Source organism: Lepus europaeus, chromosome 6 (assembly GCF_033115175.1).
Source record: "Lepus europaeus isolate LE1 chromosome 6, mLepTim1.pri, whole genome shotgun sequence".
Lineage (NCBI taxonomy): Eukaryota > Metazoa > Chordata > Mammalia > Lagomorpha > Leporidae > Lepus > Lepus europaeus.
Genome location: NC_084832.1, coordinates 79,891,198 through 79,915,102, shown reverse-complemented (window position 1 = coordinate 79,915,102; position 23,905 = coordinate 79,891,198). Strand labels below are relative to the sequence as shown.

Sequence of the window (23,905 nt, the reverse complement as noted above, 5' to 3'; positions counted from 1 at the left end):
TAAACTCCATCAATGTTTAAACAAGGCCAAGTTCTCCCCTCCCTTCAGAGAAAAGTACATCCTTCTTTAATGACCACTTCTTTTCACTGGGGTCTCACCTACCGAGGTCCTTCATGTAGGACATTTTTTTGCCACAGTGTCTTGGCTTTCCATGCCTGAAATCTTCCCTTGGGCTTTTCAGCCAGACCAGAATGCCTTAAGGGCTGATTCTGAGGTCAGAGTGTTACATAAAGCAATTATCATTCTATGAGTCAGCTGTTTCACACGCACTTACAGAACTCAGAGAAATTCCCTTTGTCTAGTGTCACTGGACGGCTGCTTCGAGTATTTTTGTCTGGAAAAATCTATCACCGTAGGACTCAGCTGTTTATTGGGTGAACATACACTTGAGGCAACCAGGAAGTATTGGATCTTTTCAGGTTGTATACAATGGACCTAAAGAAACATTTGTTTAATGGTTCTCAGGATGCACAGTTGGAGCAGCAGGGTGAAATCAAAGCAGGTGCAGAAAGTGCATGGTTGTTGGCTTTGGAGGGCAAAGCCGATTCCCAAGTTAGGCACGAAAGCTTCCCCACGCACAGCTTGCCGGCCTGGCCGACCCTCACTTGTGCTGAGCATGCGTGGTTTTCTCAACAGATGCCTGCGGCTCTGCCAGTTTGGTGTCAAGGGCCTTCGGGGTTCAGGTCGGCAGGTCCTGCCTCCTCCGGGAGGAAGTGGGGGCGCAGACGCTGTGAGTGCTGAAGAGCCAGGCTGACTTTCTTAAACCCAAACCTCACCCCAAGTTAGGACAGCTCCTCAATGGCGCTCTTTCTTGGAACTACCATATTCTTGCTTTGTGATTTGAAAAATTGGCCCCCGCATTGGAACGCGCCACTTCCTGCTGGCAGCCGGGGCAGCTGTGGAGAACCGGGCCGGGCAGCGCCACCTCCACCTTCATGGGCTGGGCAGCTTTAGCATTGCCCCATTTGCCCGTGCTGCTGAGCGGCCAGAGGGACTTGGAGGAAACTGGGACCCAACCTCCTGCTCCTCAGTGGGGTTTGCAAGGCTATTTATTTTTTTATCCATTTATATATTTATTTTATGTGAAAGGCAAAGACAGCGACACAGAGCTTCCATCCGCTGGTTCACTCCCTAAACGGCCTCCCCCACCCCCAACATGCAGGATTGGGCCAGGCTGAAGCCAGCAGGCAGGAGCTGCATCCAGGTCTCCCATGTGGATGGCAGGGACCCAAGTACTTGAGCCATTCTTCTCTGCCTCCCAGGAGGGTGTCAGCAGGGAGCTGGGTGGGAAGCAGAGGCAGGACTTGAACCCAGGCACCATCATATATGGGCTGTGGGAGTCTCCAGCCATGATGTAGCCACTGCCCCAAATGTTCCTACCTCAAGCTTTAATAACAGTGCTTGAAGAACATCAGGGGATGTGAGTTATGGGAGTAAAATGGGAATATCATTTATTTTATTTTTTAAAGATTTTATTTATTTATTTGAAAGTCAGAGTTACACAGAGAGAGGAGATCAGAGAGAGAGAGGTCTTCCATCCACTGGTTCACTCCCCAGTTGGCCTTAATGGCCAGAGCTGTGCTGACCCGAAGCCAGGAGCCAGAAGCTTCTCCCGGGTCTTCCACAAAGGTGCAGGGGCCCAAGGACTTGGGGCCATCTTCTACTGCTTCCCCAGGCCATAGCAGAGAGCTGGATCAGAAGTGGAGCAGCCAGGACTTGAACTGGTGCCTATATAGGATGCCTGCGCTTCAGGCTAGGGTGTTAACCCACTGCACCACAGCGCTGGCCCCAGGAATATCATTTATTAACACAAGTAAAAATGCAAAACTATTTGAATTTATTTAAGATTTAATTTATTTATTTGAAAGAATTACAGAGAGAGAGAGAGGGAGAGAGAGAGAGAGATTCCACCACCTGTTGATTCACTCCCCAAATGGCTGCAACAGCCGGAGCTGGGCTGATCCGAAGCTAGGAACCAAAATCTTTTGGGTCTCCCACGTGGGTGCAGGGTCCCAAGCCCTTGGACCATCCTCAGCTGCTCTCCTAGGCCTTTAGCAGGGAGCTGGGTCGGAAGTGGAGCAGCCAGCACTTGAACCAACACTCCTCTGGGATGCCGACATCCCAGGCAGCAGCTTAACGCACTGTGCCACAACACTAGCTCCAATCACTTGAATTTTTAACATCAAACATATTTTATGTCCTTACTTGAGTAGTCATTGAGTACATCTATTTGTTAAACTCCGACTGCACACACAAGTGGGAGTTAAGCATCCAACCTGGAACCGATCACAGGTGCCTTCAAATGGCTCAGATCACTTGGGAAGATAAATGACAGCATAGGCGAGGTGCACTCTGGGAAGAGTCAACCACGTGAAACAGGCAGGAAGGCCTTGCAATTTCAGAGAAGCAAACCGGTGCTGCTGGGGAAAGGAACTGGGGAGGCCTGGAGGAGAAGGCTGACCTTGAATAGGAAAAGGAGAGGCAGCTGGCATTCCTGATAGGAGAGGGAAAGAGGTAACCTGGAGCTGGGATGTCCAGCCGCCCCCACCGTCCCTGGGCGGGCCGCCTCTGCTGCAGACGCCGGGTCTCGTGGCTCGCACTGAGGGATGGAGTGGCGCCATCATGTGGTAGGTGCTACACACTGCGAGAAGCTTTGGCTGTAGCAGCTTGGTACTGGGGAGCCACTCCCTGAAAAAAAGGTCTCCAGACGCGTGATAAACAAAACCAGTATTTTATATTAATTAAAACATTTTAAATTATTTATTTTTTACTTAAGAGACAGATGTAGAAAGATTCATGCACTGGTTCATTCCCCACAATGCCCACAATGGCTGGGGCTGGCTGAGATGAAACCAGGAGTCACCCAGTTCAGACTTCCTGCGTGGTGGCAGGAACCCAACCACTTCAGTCGATACGGCTGCATTAGCAGGAAATGGGTCAGCAGCACCTGTGGAGCCCAGATACTCCAATGTGGGACGTGGGATTCTTTACGGATATCTTTTTAAGATTTATTTATTTATTTATTTGAAAGCAGAGTTTCAGAGAGGCTGAGATAGATAGATAGATAGATAGATAGATAGATGATAGATAGATAGATAGATAGATAGATAGATAGATAAACCTTCCATCTGCTGGTTCACTCCCCAAATGGCTACAACGGCCAGAGCTGGATTGATCCAAAGCCAGGAGCTTCTTCTGGGTCTCCCATGCAGGTGCAGGGGTCCAAGCACTTCGACCGTCCTTTGCTGCTTTCCTAGGCACATTAGGAGGGAGCTGGATCAGAAGTGGAGCAGCCAGGACTCGAATGGGTGCCCATATGGGATGCCAGCACTGCAGTGGTGGCTTTACCCACTATGCCACAGCTCTGGCTCCATTCATGGATGTCTTAACTGCTGGACCAAACACCTGCTCCAAATCAGTATTTCAGGAAGGGAAATCTGGCAGCAGCTTAGAGAACACATTGGATGATGGAGAGCTTGGGGAAAGAGGTGACTAAGAGATCGGTAATCCAAGAAAGTTTATGGTGACCTGGTCGAAAGCAAATGATGAAAACCAGAAAGGAGGGGGCTGGCGTGGCACAGCAGGTTCAGCTGCTGCCTGTGACACCGGCGTCCCATATCCAAGTGCCAGTTCAAGTCCTGGCTGCTTGGCTTTGGCTCCAGCTCCCTGGTGATGTGCCTAAGAAAGCAGTGGAACATGGCCCAAGTGCTTGAACTCCTGCACCCACATGGGTGTCTGGGATGAAGCTCCTGGCTTTGGCCTGGCGAGCTCTGGCTTTTGTGGCCATTTAGGGAGTGAACCAGCAGATGGAAGATTTCTCTCTCTCTCTCTCGCTCTCGCTCTTCCCCTCCCCTCCCATCACTCTGCCTAATAAGTAAATCTTTTTTAAAAAAAGAAATAAAATAGAACCAGAAGGGAAAATGCATATAATAACATTAGGTCATATCTATATGCCAGGCATTGATCTCAATGACTTACCTATTTAGGTTCTATATGTATAAGTGCATTGTATATTTAATTATCTAATTCTATGAGCAACCCTTATGAGAGAGAGGTCCTTATGTCTCTAATTGCCCAGGAAAGGACACTGAAGCTGAAACAGTTGCAATCTGGAAGTTCAAGGCCAAGGGACTGTGTCTGGTGAGGGCCTTCCCGCTGCATGATGACCTAAGGAAGGTATCACAAGGTTCGAGGGAGAATAAGACAGCAAAAGGGGGCCAAACTCCTATAACAGACCCATTCCAGTGACAAGGGACCTGCGATAACAACAGGAGTGTGTCCTGAAGGGCGGCGCCCTCATGTGGTCTAACCACCTCTCAGAGCTGATTCAGTTTACAAGGGAACTTTCAGGGGCACTTTTTTTTTTTTTTTTTTTAAGATTTATTTTATTTATTTGAAAGGTAGAGTGACAGAGAGAAGACAGAAAGTGAGAGAGAGAAGAAAGAGGTATGTTCCATCCTCTGGTTCATTTCCCAATGGCCTCCTCGGCTGGGGCCGGGGCCAGGGCTGGGCCAGACCAAAGCCAGGAGCCAGGAGCTCCATCCAGGTCTCCCACATGGATGGGTGGCAGGGGCCCAAGTACCTGAGCCATCTTCTGCTTTCCCAGGTGCATTGGTAGGGAGCTGGATCAGAAGCAAAGCAACCAGAACTTGAACTGGCGCCTGGATACGGGATACTGGCATTAGAAGCAGAGGCTTAACCTAGTGCACCACAGCACTGCCCCCTGGGGACATGTTCTAGCCTCAGCGTTGGCCTAGGTCACAAAGCTGAGAAAGGTTGGGGAGGGAATCCCAGTCCTGACAAACGCCCCAGAGCCCTCCTCTGGAACCTACATGCGGCAGGCAGTCAAAGGCAAAGAAAAGGCTCCTGGCACCTCAGGGCATGAGGACAAGTGATGTTTCCAGCCTGCGGGACGCAGGGCACCCAGCTTCAGAGGACAGAGGGGACCAAGGGCAAACAACGGAAACAGAGCTACCACGAACCTGATGCAAGAAGGAGCCTTCTCCGTGGGAAAGCTCGTACATCTGGTTCCTTCCGGCCCGAAATAAACCAAGTCCATAATTCACTAACAAACGTTTTCTACATTAGAAATTTTATTTCCATCCATAAAATATATCACTAAATAGCTGAAAAAGTTACATAGTATTTTAAAACATGGATTTTTAAAAAAATCATATTAGCTTCTCCTTAGCAAAATGCTTTTGGTGGAAGTATTTACAAGAATATAGTATACTCCGGGGATGCAACTTTCACTCAAGCCAGCCAGAGACAGCCTTGGGGTGTAGGTAGGTGCTCCGGGAGAGTTAGTTAGCGGCTCTGCCTGCCTCGGGCACCAGATGCTTCGATTTTACAAAAGTCCCTTTGAAAACAAGAGTAAATGCAGAGAGCTTCTAGAGAAAAGTCCGGCGAAGCAGCAGTTGATAATATATTTTTCTTTTAGTGATGAAAGTAACCTTGTCTTGGTCATCTATAGCCTGCATAAGATAGGTGGACAGGGGAAGTCCTTCAGACGAACAGGTTTCTCTATGAGTCTCCAGCAGGAGCCTGTGGCGAGGGTAGCTCTGAACCCATCTCTCTGCCAAAAGAGCGCCTGTTTTGGTAGCCGGAAGAATGTTCTGGAGCATGGCCATCCATGTTCTGGTACATCTGAATATGGGTGAGAGAGAGAAACACTGAGTCCCAGCTGACGTAGACACACCTAGTGCCTGCCTCTCCTGCAAAGGATCCCAACGGAGTGGGTAGTTTCATATGGAGGGGGCATCACTCCTCCTACGCTTAGGACTTGGAGAGCGTTCCACAGAGTCATTAACAAAGCCATCAGGGTCCTTTATCACTGGGGAAATTCAGTCACAATCAAATATTTTCTTTTGCTATTGCTTCTACTCTTAGGGGAATAAAAAGTCACTCTCGAATTTTGAAAGTCAGGCAAAAATAAACATCAGAGAGAAAAGACCCCATAAAGAGATGTGTTCGTTATGCAGCTCATGATGGGAGGGGGGAAGAGTGGTTCTTGAATGTTCCCTTGGGAGTTTAGGGGCTTTTCAAATCTTTTAAAAAATCAAACTAGCTTTACTTTTTTCCCCTAATTATGAAGTTTGCACACACACACATAGATAATTGAAGCAATACAGAAAGATACGTAGAACAAGGCTAAAAATGACTGGAATCGCCATTGTGGACAGCTTGCTAGGTGCTCACAATTGTGCATCAGTAGGCTCGGGGTGTGTATTATTTAGAAACTTACTTTCAAATTACCAATTTATTGTTGTTATATTATTCATATGTTATATGTGCCACACATTGTTATTACCCACTAAGCATGGCCACATATCATTGGTGGTCCAGGGTCCCACAGCACTGATGTCCCATACGTGGATAGGTTGGTACGTAACATGAGCACTGGAAGTGCATATGTGGGTTAAAGGGAGGAAGTGGAATTGCAATGCCCATGACCAGGTTGCCTTGTAGGGAGGTTGTGGAAACTCCTCAACTTAAACCGGGTACCTCCACATACACCAACCTACCCTAAGCTGAAAATATTGTTAAGTTCAAAATACATTGAATATACCCCTAACCTACTCAACATCATAACTTAGCCTCGCCTACCTGAAACATGCTAAGAAAACAGATGATAGCCTACAGCTTAGCAAATCATCTCATACCTCACCCATCTCATAATAGTGTTAAATATATGTCATGTAATTTACTGAACACTGAATTGAAAATGGAAAACAGAATGGTTGGATGGATATGTTTTGGGTCACTGTGAAGTCAAAAAATCATAAGGTGACCCATCATAAATTGGAGACCATCTGTACTTATTTCTTCTCTGGTGTGTCTGGAAACAGGACTTACCCCAGGGCCTTCCCAGTGAGGGGTAGCAGAACCTTGCACATCTCTGTAGCTTTGCAACAAGCTTTAGCTCCTTAACTGCATACATTTTATTATAAGCAAAATCTAGCATCTTTGTCTATATGTTTTAAAATATATATAATATATAATATAAAATTTTAAAATATATTTTATATATTTTAAAAATATATTTAAAAATAAAATCTTATTTATTTTATTTGAAAGACAGAGAGAGAGAGAGAGAGCATAAGCTCTCAGCCACTGGTTCAACCCCAAATGTCTGGGATCAGAGAACTAAGTCCAGGTCTCCATGTAGGTGGCAGAGACCCAACTTCAGCAGCAGAGCCAGAACTCAAAGCCAAGCATGATGATATGGAATGTAAGCACACCGAGTGGCATCCTAACCACTGAGCCAAATGTCCACCCTCTTGCTCTATATTTAAACTTTACAGACTCTCTTCCTCCCTCCACACTTTGCAACTGCTCATTTCCTTCTGTTTGACTGGGCTGTTGCCTACTCCTAATTTTTCTTTCTAGAAAGAAATATCCTTATGAGCCAAAATGTATCCATTGAGAACCTGGTCGTGAGACACAAAGTCAGCTTTGCTTGGCCCCTTTAAGGATGGACATCTTCAGACACGTGTGAGTGGCTGTGCCCTTGGCAATGACCTATCAAACCTGTTGAATCCAAACATGCATCTCAGGTCTGGTGCTATGGCATAGTGGGTAAAGCTGCCACCTGCAGTGCCAGCATCCCATATGGGTGCCAGTTCAAGTCCTGGCTGCTCCACTTCCGATCCAGCTACCTGCTAATATGCCTGGGAAAGCAGTAGAAGATGGCCCAAGTCCTTGGGTCCCTATACCCACATGGGATACCGAAGAAGCTCCTGGCTCCCAGCTTCAGATCGGCACAGCTCCCGCTGTTGAGACCAACTGGGGAGTGAACCAGCAGATGGAAGACCTCTCTCTCTCTCTCTCTCTGCTTTTCCTTCTCTCTCTATGTAACTCTGACTTTCAAATAAATAAATAAATAAATCTTAAAACAAACAAACAAAAACCAAGCATCTCTAGCACTGGATTTCCAACCACCCAATGAATCCTGTAACATAAATACCGACAATGCTTCAAACGCAGCACAACCTGAATTCGTGCCTACACTGCCAGGCATCCAGACCCACAGCGAAGAGGCTTTTTTTATTTATTTATTTTTTAAGATTTATTTATTTATTTGAAAGTCAGAGTTACACAGAGAGAGGAGAGGGGGAGAGAGAGAGAGAGAGAGAGAGAGAGAGAGAGAGAGAGAGACTCTTCAATCCTCTGGTTCACTCCCCAATTGGCCACAAGGCCGAAGCTGCACCAATCTGAAGCCAGGAGCCAGGAGCTTCTTCTGGGTCTCCACATGGGTGCAGGGGCCCAAGCATTGGGCCATCTTCTGTTTGTTTCCCAGGCCATAGCAGAGAGCTGGATTGGAAGTGGAGCAGCTGGGACTCAAACTGGTGCCCATATGGGATGATGGCACTGTAGGCGGCAGTTTTACCCACTATGCCACAGTGCCAACCCCTGCTTATAGCTTTTAAAAAATGGTCCCGGGGCCAGCGCCGTGGCTCAGTGGGTTAACGCCCTGCCCTGAAGTGCCAGCATCCCATATGGGTGCCAGTTTGAGATCCAGCTGCTCCATTTCCAATCCAGCTCTCTGCTATGGCCTGGGAAAGCAGTACAAGATAGCCCAAGTCCTTGGGCCCCTGCACCCACATGGGAGACCCGGAGGAAGCTTCTGGCTCCTGGCTTCGAATTGGTGCAGCTCCGGCCGTTGCGGCCAATTGGAGAGTGAACCATCGGATGAAAGACCTCTCTCTCTGTCTCTCTCTCTCTCTCTCTCTGCCTCTCCTCTTTGAGTAACTTTGACTTTCAAATAAATAAATAAATCTTAAAAAAAAAAATGGTCCCTCTACTCTTACATTCTCCTTCATATTCTGAATGTTATTTAATTGTGCTTTCTCATTTTTCTTAACTGTTAGCATCAAAGATAATTACTAGTCTATTTGCGTAGTCTGCTCATATACAACATTAACATACAGCATAAGGGCGGGCATTTTGCCTAGTGGTTAACGTGTCAGTTAAGACTCTCATCAGGGTCGGCGCTGTGGCGCAGCCGGTTAAGCTGCTGTCTGCAGCGCCCACATCCCACATGGGAGCCTGTTCAAGTCCTGCTTGTGAGCATTTGGGGAGTGAACCAGTGGAAGGAAGATCTCTCTCTGTTTCTCCTTTTCTCTATGTGTACTTCTGACTTTCAAAATAAACAAATCTTAAAAAAAAAAAAGCCCTCATCAGAGTGTCCCATGACAGAGGGCCTGGTTAGACAGTTGATTCCAGCTCCCCACTCCAGCTCCAGCTATCCCAGGCCCTGGGAGGCAGTGGTGATGGCTCAAGTAACTGGGTCTCTGATATGCACATGGGAGAGCGAGACCAAGTTCCTGGCTTCCACCAGGGCCAGTCCTGGCTGCTGGGAGCACTTGTGGAATGAGCTGGCAGATGGGAGTTCTCTCTCATTCTCTCTCTCTCTCTCTCTCTCTCTCTCTCTGCCTCTCAGCCTCTATATTAAAAAAAAGAAAAGAAAAGAAAGAAAGACATAAAGTAGACTAAAGCCAGACTGCTATGCTTAAGTCCTACATCCGATACTTCCTGTGTTACCTTAGGTAAGTTACTTAACCTCTCTGCATCTCATCTACCAGGAGGTAATAAAGGGGCCCACTGCATGGGATTGAGGTGAGATTAAAGGAGTTGTTCTGGGTAACACATCAGCAGAGTATTATTAGCCAAGCCATTACGAGTTCCAAGAGACAACTCTGGTTCCCTGATCTGCTTTGCCACTGTGTCCTCTGCTTCACTAATTCCTGTTATCTCCGATTCCTCCCTTCTGCTTTGTCCATGTTCCTCCCCTCTCCCTTCTGCTTCTTTCCCCCTGTATCTTCTTGAATTGAAAGTTTGTCATTTGTTTTCTAATAAATTAGAGTTACAAGTTTGTGTAACCCATTTTTGTGAAAGGTAGAGAGAGAGACAGAGAGAGAGAGAGAGATCACCCATCTGCTGGTTCATTTCCCCCAACAGCTGGGGGAGGGGCCAGGCATAGCGAGGAGCTGAGAACTCTGTCCAGGTGGCTCATGTGGGTGGCTGGGACCCCACTACGTGAGTCGTCATCTGCTGCCTCCCAGGATTCCATTAACAGGAAACTGGGGTGGAACTCAATCCTATGTACTCCAACATGCATTGTAGTTGCCCCAAGCTATGTCTTCATTGCTATGTCAATTGTTCATCCAAAGAGCTGTCATCTTTTAACTCACATGAAGGAGCTTCTGTTTCCTCTGTGTGCTGCTGTGGCTCTAATACTCATGGGGGAAAGAACCGTCCAGGACAGAGGGCTAGGAAGCAGAGAGGAAGGACTGGGAGGAGAAGCTGGTGCACTGTCCCTTCCGCCAGCATAGACTCCCCCAGCTGATCCGCCATCCACGCACATGGAGTCTCACAGGAGTTCCCAGTGCCTCTCGGACCCCCTGCACACAGGGAGGGGGATTTGGGCATCTGATGGGTGTGGGGACCTGAACAAGGCCAAGGACTCCGCGGCAGTGGTGGATCTGCCTCCCAGGTTACAGCACCTGTGCAGTCGTGTCTTCCTGCATAGTCCCCCAGCCACCCCATGTGTAGCCACAGCCACTTCCCCTCCACTTTACTTTCTCAGCTTTGAACCTTTAAGGATGTTACTCATTCAGCTGGGGCATTCTGCTTACCATCCTTCTCCAGCTGTGAAAATGCGACTACTCCTTCTCCCACACCCAGCTACTCAACAAGTCAACACCAACCCATCCTTTCTCCCTACTCCACCGATTCATTTCTTGTCTCTTTCTACAGCCCTTCTTTTACTTTGTCCTAGAGTGTCATGAACGGTTTGTAGGTCATCTGCCCAGCTGCCTAGAAGTACCCTTGGAATTTTCCATCTCCTTACCATCCTTTGGCTTAACTCCTTGACAGGAGTTTCTGCATGTGGTTAAAAACAATCAGAAGGGAAAGAATGGACATGCGCCAGCTATGCATATCAGAAAGAAAATACAGCATTGAAAATGGAGTCTTAATTTAGAAAAAAGGACAGAGGGGAGTGGCAGGTGCCATGGAGAAGTGTGTTAAGCAGCCTGCAACACAGGCATCCCATCAGAGGGCCACTTCAAGTCCATTTCTGATCCACCCCCTTGCTAATGTGCCAGGCCCAAGTAGCTGGGCTACAGTGTGACTCCGCATGGAGTTCCTGGCTCCTGGCTTCAGCATGGCCCAAGCCCTGGCCATTGCAGCCATTTGGGGAATGAACAGCGATAGAGAGTCTCTTTCTCTTTCTGTCCCTAATTCTCTGACTTACAAATGAGGAAAATCAATCTTAAACAAGAGGACAATCCATTTATAGGCTAAAAGGTATATTGAACATTTTATTAAACTGATGTTAAGTCCCTAGAAGGTGCCAAGTCTTTTTATATACAAGGGTACTTCAAAAAGTTCCTGGAAAGTGGAATTAAAAGAAAAGATTGGGGAGGAGGCACCTGTGTCCCACATTAGAGTTCCTGGGTTCCACTGCCCGCTCTGACACCAGCTTCCTGCTAATGCAGACCTGGGGAGGCAGCAGGTGATGGTCCTGCCGCCCATGAAGGAGATCTGGATGGAGCTCCTATTGCCCAGCTGGAGCCTGACCCAGTCCCAGCCACTGTAGGTATCTGGGGAGTGAACCAGCAGGCAGGAGTTCTCTCTGTCTCTCTGCCTCTCAAATAAATAAATACAATTGCTTTTTTTTTAAAAAAAGATAAGTTTACTTTGGTGCAAAAACTGTTGAACTCTGCACATTTTCCATGACCTTTTCGAAAACATCACACACATCCTCTTCTTCAATCCATGAAGTAAGATTTGTTAATTCCATGTTTCAGATGAGAACTCTGGGACACTCCCCTCAATACACATGAAAAGACTAAGTGACTTAATCAAGTCGTATGAGAAGTAAATGATGGGAGCTGGTGCTATGGCCTAGCAGGTAAAGCTGCTGCCTGCAGTGCCAGCATCCCATATGGGCGCCAGTTCAAGACCTGGCTGCTCCACTTCTGATCCAGTTCTCTGCTGTGGCCTGGGAAAGCAGTAGAAGATGGCTCAAGTCCTTGTGCCCTGCACCTGTATGGGAGACCCAGAGGAGGCTCCTTGCTCCTGGCTTCAGATCGGCCCAGCTCTGGCTGTTGTGGCCATCTGGGGAGTGAACCAGTGGATGGAAGACCTCTCTCTCTCTCTTTCTGCCTCTACCCTCTACCTCTCTGTAACTCTGCCTTTAAATAAATACATAAATCTTTAAAAGAAAGAGAGAAAAAGAGGAAGGAAGGAAGGAAGGAAGGAAGGAAGGAAGGAAGGAAGGAAGGAAGGAAGAGCTGGCTAGGTGGGTAGAAGGAAGACCTGGAGGAAGCTCCTGGCTCCTGGCTTCAGATCAGCACAGCTCCAGCTGTTGCGGCCAATTGGGGAGTGAGCCAGCAGATTGAAAACTTCTCTCTCTCTCTCTCTCTCTCTCTCTCTCTCTCTCTCTGCCTCTCCTTCTTTCTCTGTAATTCTGACATTCAAATAAATAAATAAATAAACAAACAAATAAAGTAAATGATGGAGCCCAGATTTGACATTGGGAATTTAAGATTCCATGCTTTGCTCACTTCATCTGGAGATGGCTCTCTTCACTGCTCCAGGTGGTGTGGGTTGCAAAGATGGTGTGGGTTGCAAAGACTCAGCAAAGTAATTCCAGGATCCTAAGGCTTATGGTTTACTCTAGCTAGACAGCCCATTTTACAGATAAGAAAACTGAGGCCCAGAGAAGTAAAGCCACTGGCAGTAATGGGCACAGCTGTTAGGAGGTGGGGCGGCAGGGCTGATGCGTGGATGCTCTCACTCTACATTACATGATTATCCCATAGTCATGCCTTGTGTTGAATGAGGACAGTCAGTGGCATTTGAAAGCCAGGGCTTGAGTTTTATGTAAGTGGACACTTAAGAGCTTTTACATTTGTATTCATTTCTTTTTACTTTTTTGGAAAACAGAGAACTGGAGATAGATAGAGAAAGAGATCTCCAGCTGCTGGTTTACAACCTAAATGCCCACCAGAGCCAGGCTGGACTGGGCGCCCATGTGGGTGGCAGGAATCCAACCACTTGAGCTTACTACTTGTCTGCAATATTAGCAAGAAGCTGGAATAAGAAGATGAACCAGGACTCAAACCCCGCACTTTGATACGTGAAATGGGTGTTGCAAGCAGCATTTTTTTTCTTTAAGATTTTATTTATTTATTTGGGAGGCACTGTTACAGAGAGAGGGAGAGACAGAGAGAAAGGTCTTCCATCTGCTGATTCACTCCCCAAACGGCCACAATGGCTGGAGCTGTGCCAATCCAAAGCCAGGGGCCAGGAGCTTCCTCAGATCTCCCATGCGGGGGCAGGGGCTCAAGTACTTGGGCCATCTTCTACCGCTTTCCCAGGCCACAGCAGAGAGCTGGATCAGAATAGGAGCAGCTGGGACTCGAACCAGTGTCCATATGGGATGCCAGTGCCTCAGGAGGAAGATTAACCTACTGTGCCATGGCGCTGGCCTGCAAGTGGACTGCTGTTCCAAGCACCTCCACAGGAGCTTTTCATTTGTCACCCAACTGGCTGAAATCTAAAGGAAAGTATTGTTTCTGCAAACACTTATCATATTTAAACATCTCACGCCACACAACTTTCAGAGTGCACCCAGAACGAATCGTGGTGAGAAAAGCCACTTTGTGCCCTGAGTTCCTAGGAAGCAGTGAGCGTCTGAAGTGGCGGGTTTCCTTTACAATGATGCCCTACGAAGTCCTGGCTGCTACATACCGCTTCCTCCGCGTCTGCCAGCTGACACCCTAAAAACGAAGTCAGGTTCGGGAAGGACGGCCGCTTCCTGGAGTCAAAAGCCCAGCAGGACTGCATGATGAAGTATCTGTGAAAGTCACAGAACAAGGGCCAAGGTGAGCAAGCGTGGGCGAAGCAACAGGGACCCTTCCCCACCAATTGTGGCTGCCCAGTTAGTGGCTTCCGGCACATTTGGTTTGTGGCAAGGACTCTACTGTGTTCTGAACTCAGAAAGGAGGGGTTAGTGGATGAGCAGGAAGGCATCACGGCGTTAAGGAGAGACGGAGAGGAAAGCTGTGGTATCAGCTGTGGTGTGAGTCCAACTCACATTTCTTCTGTGGCATAAAAAGGCTGATCCATCTTAAATCCACTCTGAATGAGTTTATAGAAGTTGGCGTCCACCGGAATTCCAGGGTAAGGATTCACACCTGGGGAAAATGGGAGTGACACGACATTTGCTTGTGTGTGCATTCAGTCAATAAATAGCAATGGAGAGTCCCCAGGTGCCAGTCCATGCTTGGCAGGGAGGCAGCAACTGGGAAAAAAACACATGGCTCCTGCTCCCAAGCAGGCTGGAGAGCAGCAGAGCTGACAGACCTACAGACAGAGACAAGGAAAACACGGAGTGGCAGATGGTGCCGCAGAACTAAGAGCAGGGAGCCATTGGTTCACCCACTCTGACTTAGGAGGTGGAGATTGGGGGCGGGCACCAAAGGAGCCAAGAGTGTGAAACCCAGAGCCCAGGAGGCCAGCCAGGGCACGTACCGAGGGAAAAGATTTCCCAGAGCAGTATTCCGTAGGACCAGACGTCACTCTTAATGGTGTAGATGCCTTCAAACAAGCTCTCCGGAGCCATCCATTTGATGGGCAGACGCGCCTACGGGAACCAGGGGAGAGCAGGTGGAGAACAAGACATAAATCTTGGTGGTGAGGTGACAAAATGCACTGTCTTCCCAAGGCCACCCTGCATGCCTCCGAGGGAAAATTGCATTTCTCAAGCGGGAGAGTCTGCCACTGGCAAATTAATATTCTAGTCATTGTGGCCCGAAAGTACACATTTCTTCCAAACTCGTCTTGTGCTTGGGAGTGGTTCAGTTGGCTGGGGGTACCCACTGCCTTTATGGAGCAGTCAAGTGGTCACCTGGGGCTAAATGGGTCCTGGTGAAAGTAGAACCTTTTTTAAAAGCTCTTCTCAGAAGAGCGCCTGCAGAAGCGCCAGTCCTGGGTGTGCAGTAAGTGAAGCTTATGTCATCATGCTCAGGCTGGTGTTAGTGGCTTTAAGAATTGTCCATAGCATCAAAGTATGCATGTGTTGTGTGTTGAGGGTGGGGGTGGTGACTTAGCACAGCCTCCAATGAGAATCAAGACGCAGGCTGGACAGCTCCCTGGGCTGGAGCATTTGGTACTGATTTTCTTTCTCATGGGTTGAGAAGCCCTTCGCAACACATGCTGAATGTACCAAGTAAAATCCAAGCTCAAGAAAGAACCCCACCACACTTTCAGGGGCCCAGAATTAGGGCACAGTAAGAGCTGGCATCCCCTATGGGCACCAGTTTGAGTCCCAGCCACTCCACTTCTGATCTAGCTCCCTGCTAATGCACCTGGGAAAGCAGTGGAAGATGGCTAAGGTAGAACTGGATGGAGTTCCAGGCTCCTGGCTTCGGATCAGCCCAGCCCTGGCCATTGCTGTCATTTGGGGAGTAAACCAGCAGATGGGAGATTTTCTCTCTCTCTCTCTCTCTCTCTCTCTCTCTGTAACTCTGCCTTTCAAATAAATTAATAAATCAAGAAAGGCAGAACTCGTTTAAGTCCCACACGACATGATGAGTAATTGAATCAGGCAGGTTAGTCTGGTTGATTTGATTAATCAAAGGAGTTGATTGAGGCTCTAAATGGAATTGGCCTTCTCAAAAGAGAGACAGCCAGCTGGCAGGAGAAACTGCATAATCAGATCTGAACAGTCATCATATTTAAGTCTTCAGCTGTAATGACTGGAGATGATTATTGGATTCCTGTGAAGAGACAGTGTAATTTGATTTTTCACAGTATTGAAACTTCTACCCTGGGGGCCGACACTGTGGCATGGTAGGTTAATCCTTTGCCTGTGGCACCGGCATCCCATATGGGTGCCAGTTTTAGTCCCGGCTGCTCCACTTCCGATCCAGCTCTCTGCTATGGCCTGGGAAAGCAGTAGGAGGTGGCCCAAGTGCTTGGGCCCTGCACCTGCATGGGAGACCCACAGGAGGCCCCGGCTTTGGATCAGCTCAGCTCTTGCTGTTGCAGCTGTTTGGGGAGTGAACCAGTGGACGGAAGACCTTTCTGTCTCTCCTTCTCACTGTCTGTAACTCTACCTCTCAAATAAATAAATAAATCTTAAAAAAAAAAAAAAAAAGAAAGAAAACAAACTTCTACCCTGGACACGGTGCTTCCACATTGGTTTTCCCCCTCACCAGTGCTGGGACCTGAGTGCAGAGCCCTCATGGGAAACTCTATCCTAGTGGATAGGCTCAGACTATCCACGTTCAAATCCACCTGCCACGCTACTTTTTTGTGCTTTGGTTTTCTCACTCACAAAGTAGTTACTCTGGGGACTAAATGAATGAATATATGTAAACACACACAGTAAGCACAACATCTGCATTTGTTATTACTGTTTCACAACCAGGGATAGTAATGCAGAGAAATCCCAGAAACGAATAACCAAAAAGAAATGGAATAGGGGCTTAAATCCAGATGTGCTAAATCTTTTTTTTTTTTTTCTTTAAATCATGTATTTCATTTATTTGAAAGGCAGACATAGCGAGGGCTAGAGGGAAAGAGAGAGAGAGATCTGCCATTCATTGGTTCACTCCAAAATGCTCTCAATAGCCAGGGCTGGGCCAAGCTGAAGCCAGGAGGTGGGAATCTAATCCAGGTCTCCCACAAGGGTGGCAGGGATCCAAGTACTCGAGCCATATTAATAGGAAACTAGAATTGAGAGTGTAGATGGGAGTTCGACTCCAATATGGCTGCAGGCATCCCAAGGAATGGCTGAGCCCTATGCCAAACATCACCCCCTGCTGTTGTAATTCTTAACAACCACATTTTTTCAACTACACAATTCCATTATATGAGAGTTCTCACAGTTCTTTCGAAAATAATACATCTGGTTTTTTTTTCTTCTTCATACTATTTGTTGAGCTCTTTACTTAACAGAGCCAATCATATGTGTATAAAGTCAATTGAAAATAGATACCAGTAAAAAATAATAATGGGAATAAGAGAGGGAAGAAGAAGTTTGTAACTGTAAAGCTGTATAGTTCTGCATACATTCCTATGAATTTACTTCTAAGGGTATGTTTAAAAACTTGTCATGGGACCCCAAATCCCATTAAACTTCATGGTAAAAATGCCATCTTAATTGTTAAAGTGATCATATTAAGTGTTAAAGTGAACATATAGATAGAATTAAATGTTAAAGGGATCATATAAATATGACTAAGTGTCTAGAAATGATAATAGATAGAATTTAAAAAGAGAGAATGCTCCAACATGGGAAGCAGTCCACACAGCAGACTCATAGAATGACAATTGCTTTAAATAGCACTCTGATCTCAGAATCAGCCCTTAAGGCATTCTGGTCTGCCTGAAAAACCCATGAGAGCATTTCAATCTAGGAAAGTCAAGACACTGTGGCAAAAAATGTCCTACATGAATGATCTCTGTGAGTAAGACTCCAGTGGAAAGAAGGGACCATCAAAGAAGGATGTACTTTTCTCTGAAGAGAGATGAGAACTCCCACTTTGCTTATGGCCTTGTCTAAATACCGATGGAGATTGTGGGTTCAAAAAGCTTCCACAGCCTAGGCAGCTCATGTCAAGAGCCTCAGATGATCACTGACATCATACATAAGAGTGTTGATGGTTAAATTAAAAACAGAAGTCACTAGGCACTTACTTCCTATGCAAGACTTCTGTCCTCAGTGAGGTTGTTTTATGAGAATTAACTGTAAAACTTGTTCTCAGTGTTTTGTGTGTGTGTGTGTGTGCATGTGTTTGCAACTGTTGAAATCTTTACTTAGTATAGAGTTGGTCTTCTGTGTATAAAGTTAATTGAAAATGAATGTTAATGGAGAATGGGACTGGGAATGAGAGAGGAGGAGGAGGTGGAGTGGGAGTTGGGGTAGAAGGGCAGGTATGGTGGGAAGAATCACTATATTCCTAAAGTTGTACTTATGAAATTTGTACTCATTAAATAAAAGGTATCTCAGGGGAAAACTAAAATAAAAACTGGCATTAAATAAAAAGAAGAAGAGAATACATTTGTCTTTTGGGTTTGTTTCCTAACAAGTAGATTCAGTCACGTTGTAAGTCCCCTGTGTAAACAGTGATTGGTGAATATCAATAATATCTATGTATTGTGCCTTTTAAAATTCTTTTAGATTTATTTAATTTTTAAATTTACTTGAAAGGCAGAGAGAGAGAGAGAGAGAGAGATCATATCTTCCATTGACTGGTTCACTTCCCAAACAGCCACAACAGCTAGAGCCACACCCGGCTGAAGCCAGGAGCCTGAACTCCATCTGAGTCTCCCACGTGGGTGGGAGGGAGTACTTGAGCCACCACCTGCTGTCTCCCAAGATGAGCATTAGCAGGAAGCTGGATTGCGACTGAGGCAGGACTGAAGCCCTAACACTCCAATAACAGATGCAGGCATCCCAAATGGCTGACTCAACTGCTGGGCCACAATGCTTGCCCATTTGTGCCTTTTCCATTGCATGTTTAATATTTAACATGTGGGCTGGAAGTCTCTTAATGCTGTATTGTAACTCTGGTTTTCTGATCATCGGAGACATAACTCAGCTTATAACTCAGCAAACTGAAAGAAATATAACAAATGAGTTTTTTTTCATATGGAGATCATATGCAAAGGCCCCCAGTCCATCTGCCTTCCCAGTTAGCCCAAGCATTGATGGTGATGCTTCGTTGCTCAGCTTTGGCTGGAGGTGGAGCATCCCCCAACACTGCAGAGACACCTAAGCAAACAGCTGTGAGAGCTTGTTGGACTTCTCCGTGTATCAAAGATGCTACTGCGAGTGCCGGCATTGACCACAATCACGACAAAAACCCAAAGGATCAGACAAAAATCATGACAAAAATGCAAAGGAGCAGTGTACGCATGCGGAAGGAGAGGCAGGCTCACGTTGCCCCGCACAACGTAGTTGGAATCGCTCATGATGTCACGCGCCAGTCCAAAATCACAGATCTTCACCAGCTTGCCGTGGGTGACAAGCACGTTCCGGGCCGCCAGGTCCCTGTGCACACACTGCAGAGAGGGAGATGGCAGTGTTATTTGCTGTTGGATTCCATCACCCAGGACCATCTTCCACCCACAGGGCAGGTTCCAGAGGGCAGGTGGTCTCTTCCCGTGGCTGGGCTCTGAGCAGTCACCCAGATGCGTGCCATAGGTCTTCACCATCTGGGCTGTGGCCCGAGCAACCTAGGGGAGAGGCTCTCAGAAGGAAAACCAAACCCAGTCTGGGTATCCTAACTCGCTAGAAGGAAGAGACACAACCAGGAGCCTCCTGGAGCGGCTGTCCCCGCCGCGCTTGGGGTGAGCCTTAAGACCCACGCCTTTATTGGGCTGTCAAATTGCTTTAGGAAGCAAAAGGAGGGAACATCCAAGGAAATACTCAGCCGGGAGGGGAGACTCAAAATGGGTTTGGCATTAGCGGGAGTCCCTGAACTGAGAGGGGTCCCGTGAACCCAAGGGGCCTGGCCTGTGACAGGGGGAGCACCCAAGGAACTCGGCATTGGTGGCAAAGGTCTGCAGGATGCCCTCGGTCCTCACCACAGAGAGGCAAAGGCATCCAAGCAGACCCACAGCACCGCCATCCTTGGAGCTCTGCCCTGCCCTGCTGGCGTTGGCTCTTCGGGCTTTCTACCGCCAGCCCCTGCAGCCCACCTCATCCCCCTTCTACCTGTCGGTCCAGACTGCTCAGGCCCCACCCTGTGTGACCAGCCTGGTGACACTCCAGCCTCAGTCTGATTTGACCTCTGATTTGAGTCTTTGGCCAGCTCCCACCCCTGGCTCAGGTCATTCCTCAGTGAACTCTGCCTGACTGGCTCCTGTTTCCTCCTGTTGCTCTGGGGCTCCCTGCTTGTCTCTTTCCCAAGGGTTGCAATCTCTCTCTCTGCACTCTCCCCTCCCGGGGCCTTTGCATTCAAGCCTGGGAACCAACCCCATCACCCCAATCTCTTATTTCAGAATCAAAGATGGCCAGGTGGCCGGCTCCACAAGTGCAGCAGATCCAGGTCAGCCCCTGGGTCAATGCCCACGTGCAGTGCACAACCTGAGCAGCTGTCTGAGGTGGGAATGGTGATGCTGTATTACATTGTGAGTGGTCATTTGCAAGGACTTCTTACCTTGAGTTTTTGCCCTGGATTTGCCAGGGCATGTAGGACAGCCGGGAAGGGCTGGCACTTTTCTAAAAAGGGCTCGTGGGCCTGTCTGCTACAATTAGTCAAAAGCTGAGGTTCCAACAGCAAGAAAGACTCTAACAGATGCAAGTCAAAACAACCAAGAAAAAATACAAGCTCATCTCTTTTTCAAAATTATCTATCCAGTTTATTTTGCGTCAGTTTATTTTTCTTTAAGAGGTGCTTACCGACTTAAATTCCAGAAATTCCATTCCTTTGGCAACTTGATATGCAAAGCAAAGAAGATCTTCAAATGTGAGCACATTCAAGTCCTCCTCCTCTTCCAGCCTTTTTTGGTTTTCGTATTCAATTTCATCTATAAAAGAGAATCAGGCTTCATTGTTGCGGAAATGCTAAGAAGTGACCCTATTCAGTGTCCATGAGAAGAAGGTTATTAGAGCCTCAGACCGATGAGTTAGCTGTGTTAAATAACACTGCTGGTTCGGACCAAGCTCCTGCCCTAGGCTCAGCAGATCCAACCAAAATGGTGTGACCTCCGCTAAAGTTGCACATCACCAAGACGAAACTAAGCCATCTGACCTTCCAAGGAATCAGGAAGGATAATAACCAAATTTCCCAAATGGGTCAGTTTCCAGCCGCACCGTGGTGAAGCTTCCTCCACTTTAATCCTTATGAAAAAGGTAACCTGGAGTAACCTGAAGTTAGCCAGTTATTTAAAAAAAAAATGTTTTTTTAATTTTTTAGAGAGGTAAACAATCAGAGAGCTCCCAATTACCTGTTCACTCCCCAAATGCCTACAACATCCGAGGCTGGGTTAGAATGCAAGCTAGGAGCAGGGAATTCAACCCAGCTCTGCCCTGTGGGTGGCAGAAGCCCAGCGACTTGAGCCATTACCTGCTGCCTCCCAGGGCCCACATTAGGAAGCTGCAGTCGGGAACCCAACCAGGTACTCCACTGTGGGGCGCAACTCCCAGCTGCTAAGCTAAGCTCCAGCTCCTCCATCAGTTATTCACTCTCTGCCCTCATCACTTTGCAAGGACCCAGTGGTTCTTTTTTCTTCTTTCTTTGGTCTGTCTCTGTCCATAAAACCAACCACCTCTGCTCAGCTCATGGGAACGCGTACATGATGACGGGTTGTCCGGTTCTAGAAGGGCACATCAGGCCAGTTAAGATCTCCACACTCGCTCTCTGGCAGCTTTGTCTTTTAGGAGACGCCGAGATGTGCGTATGATACCGTCACCTCATTTTCCTGGCTTGTTTGCTTGGAGAATCACAGAGGGCCAGGAAGGCTCTAGAAAGATTCTCTTTGCTCAGTGAGAAATTCCCTAACTTCTTTGATGGCAGATGGCTTCCCCATTTGTCAGGAGTTTTAGATGCCCCCCCCCCTTTTTTTTTTTGCCCCAGGGAGTTTTATCACATTGGGAAAAGAATGGACACCCAGTGTTTACCCCATTTTATCAAGCCAGGAACACTGTTAGGCCTGTTATATGAATGAGAAATTTGTTACTCAGGATGGCTGAATGACTAACCCAAAGTCATCCAGCCAGAAAGGAACCGGAAGTCACCCCAGCCTCCGTCTCAGTTCAGAACTTGTCTGTCTCACTTAGCAGGTAATAAGAACTCTGATGACGTTAGAGAAAGAATAACTTCACCAAATAAAATAGTCTTCAGTGTTTGTCCACCACTGATAGGTGATTCTCAATATAGAAACAATCAGCTTTTAGTTAGTTTTAAAGCAAATACACATGCATCCCATACGGGCACTGGTTGGAGATCCGGCTGCTCCACTTGCAATCCCCCTCCCTGTTAATTGCCTGGAAAAGCAACAGAAGATGGTCCAAGTGTTTGGACTCCTGCACCCCATGTGGGAGTCCTGGAAGAAGCTCCTGGATCCTGGCTTCAAATCGCCCCAGCTCCAGCTATTGCGGCTATTTGGAGAGTAAACCAGTGGATGGAAGATCTCTCTACCTCCACCTCTCTGCAACTCTGCCTTTCAATTAAATAAATCTTTAAAAAAAAAAAAGCCTATCATTGACAGTTAGCAAAGAAGAAAATATTTCTTGTCTTTACACACTTTTTAAAAATAGCTAATGCAAAATTCTTGTATCCATTTTCATTTTAAAGTACAATGAATTAGAATAAAATGCTACCTTCAGAGTGAAATGAATTCCCATTCAACCCCGAGCTCTGGTCCAGCTCCTGGTGTATCTGAACTTCTCTTGAACCAGGCATACTATGGAAGAAAAAAAAAAGAAGTGGAGTCCAATTGTAAATGGGTTTTCTAATTGGAAGCCCACTGTCAACTCGCCCACCTTTTTTGTTCCCACTGGAAACCTCAGTGTCACAGGGCTCACCAGTCTAGGTGGAATACAGCACCCCTGAGAGGCCTGGAATCTCACAGCTCCCAAAGGGCCTCACCTGATCCTCGCTACACCTTCTGCGCTGGGCGTTCGAGTTGCATTTTATGAAAGAGAAATGAGGCTTGTGATATAGACACAACTGGCTGGCATCGCAAAGCTAATGAAGAATGGAACGAGACGCACGCCCCATTCCTCATCTTCCAAACGCAGCCTGCTTTCCTTCCCAAAGCTCGTGGAATCCAGATCTCCGAGAGAGACCTGCCAGTACTCTCTCATGCTTCATTTTTCAAGTTGGCCTTTGGAAAGCTCATTGCCTTGGTGAGATTACCAAGCAGTAATAACGAAACATCTTTTAAGGTGAACCCTATGGAATGCTCATGATTGATTCCTACATACACGTTCACCACAGTGGACCGTTTCAATAGCTTTGAAGAATGCTGTCACGCTTTCAGACCACAGATACTCCACAGTGAATTGCGTCAGGCATTTAACACCCCCAGAGATGAGAATAAACCAAAGGCGCTAACTCGTGACCACAGAGTGCTGGTCACACACTTCTGACCCACTGGGACAGTCTCTGTGTGTTCTGGAACGTGTGTGGCATTGGCGAGCTTTCTCAGTCCCAGACAATGATCTGAGAAAGGAGGGTAGAGGGGGATGCTGTGACGGTTCCGAGCCAGTGCTGAGCAAGAGCTCCCGGGTGTGCACGGGGACCTCCCTGGGGTCTTGTGACTTCGAACAGCCTGGGTCTCTGTCTCAGACCTTGCAAGCCAGTGGCCTACACTGAAATGCAACATTCTCAGAAAACAGAGCTGGGAATCTCAGACTCACCCTCCCCAAAAGGCCGCAGTGAAAACCAAAGGGTCTGATGCAGAAATATGCTTTCTGAACGAGGGGGAGCTGTCGCCTGGGTTATGGGGATAGAGCGCGCTGCGGCGTGGGGAATTATTCCAGTAGCATGCCCGGAGTCCACTCAGAGAAAGACGCTGAAGAGCCATTGTGCTCAAGTCATTATCATGAAGTTCAAGGATGGGGAAAGCATCTCGCTAAACTCCTAGAGCTCTCACCTGTGCTTGCTAAAATGATAAATCCTCATCAGGACCGGGTCACACTCAGGATCTCTGCGGATGGCAGGAGACACACCGCCAAGCCCAATGACAGACACTATGGCTTTAGTTGGGACATAGCCCTTGGCGATCAATTCCTCCTAATATTTCCAAATCCAGTCTATGAGTTTAGAGCTGTTCTGTGCAGTGGCCCTAGGACCTGGGCTACTCTCTACAAAATATGCCAAGGACCTTGGGAAAGGTTCTCCTTCTTTCCACCTGTACCCATGTAGCAGCCAGG

General features: G+C 47.4%; 1 protein-coding gene across 1 annotated transcript in view; it reads right to left on the bottom strand.

Moving 5' to 3' along the window:
- Window positions 1–5,088: 5,088 nt before the first annotated feature.
- FLT3 (fms related receptor tyrosine kinase 3) overlaps window positions 5,089–23,905 on the bottom strand; it is an 84,816-nt gene continuing 65,999 nt past the window's right edge. Inside the window, exons 18-24 of the mRNA XM_062194435.1 lie at window positions 22,349–22,431; window positions 20,426–20,553; window positions 18,961–19,083; window positions 14,545–14,656; window positions 14,108–14,207; window positions 13,762–13,867; window positions 5,089–5,646 (exon numbers count right to left, since the gene is read on the bottom strand). Coding sequence (XP_062050419.1) covers window positions 5,524–5,646; window positions 13,762–13,867; window positions 14,108–14,207; window positions 14,545–14,656; window positions 18,961–19,083; window positions 20,426–20,553; window positions 22,349–22,431 — 775 coding nt within the window. The 3' untranslated portion in view covers window positions 5,089–5,523. The remainder of the gene's footprint in view (window positions 5,647–13,761; window positions 13,868–14,107; window positions 14,208–14,544; window positions 14,657–18,960; window positions 19,084–20,425; window positions 20,554–22,348; window positions 22,432–23,905) is intronic.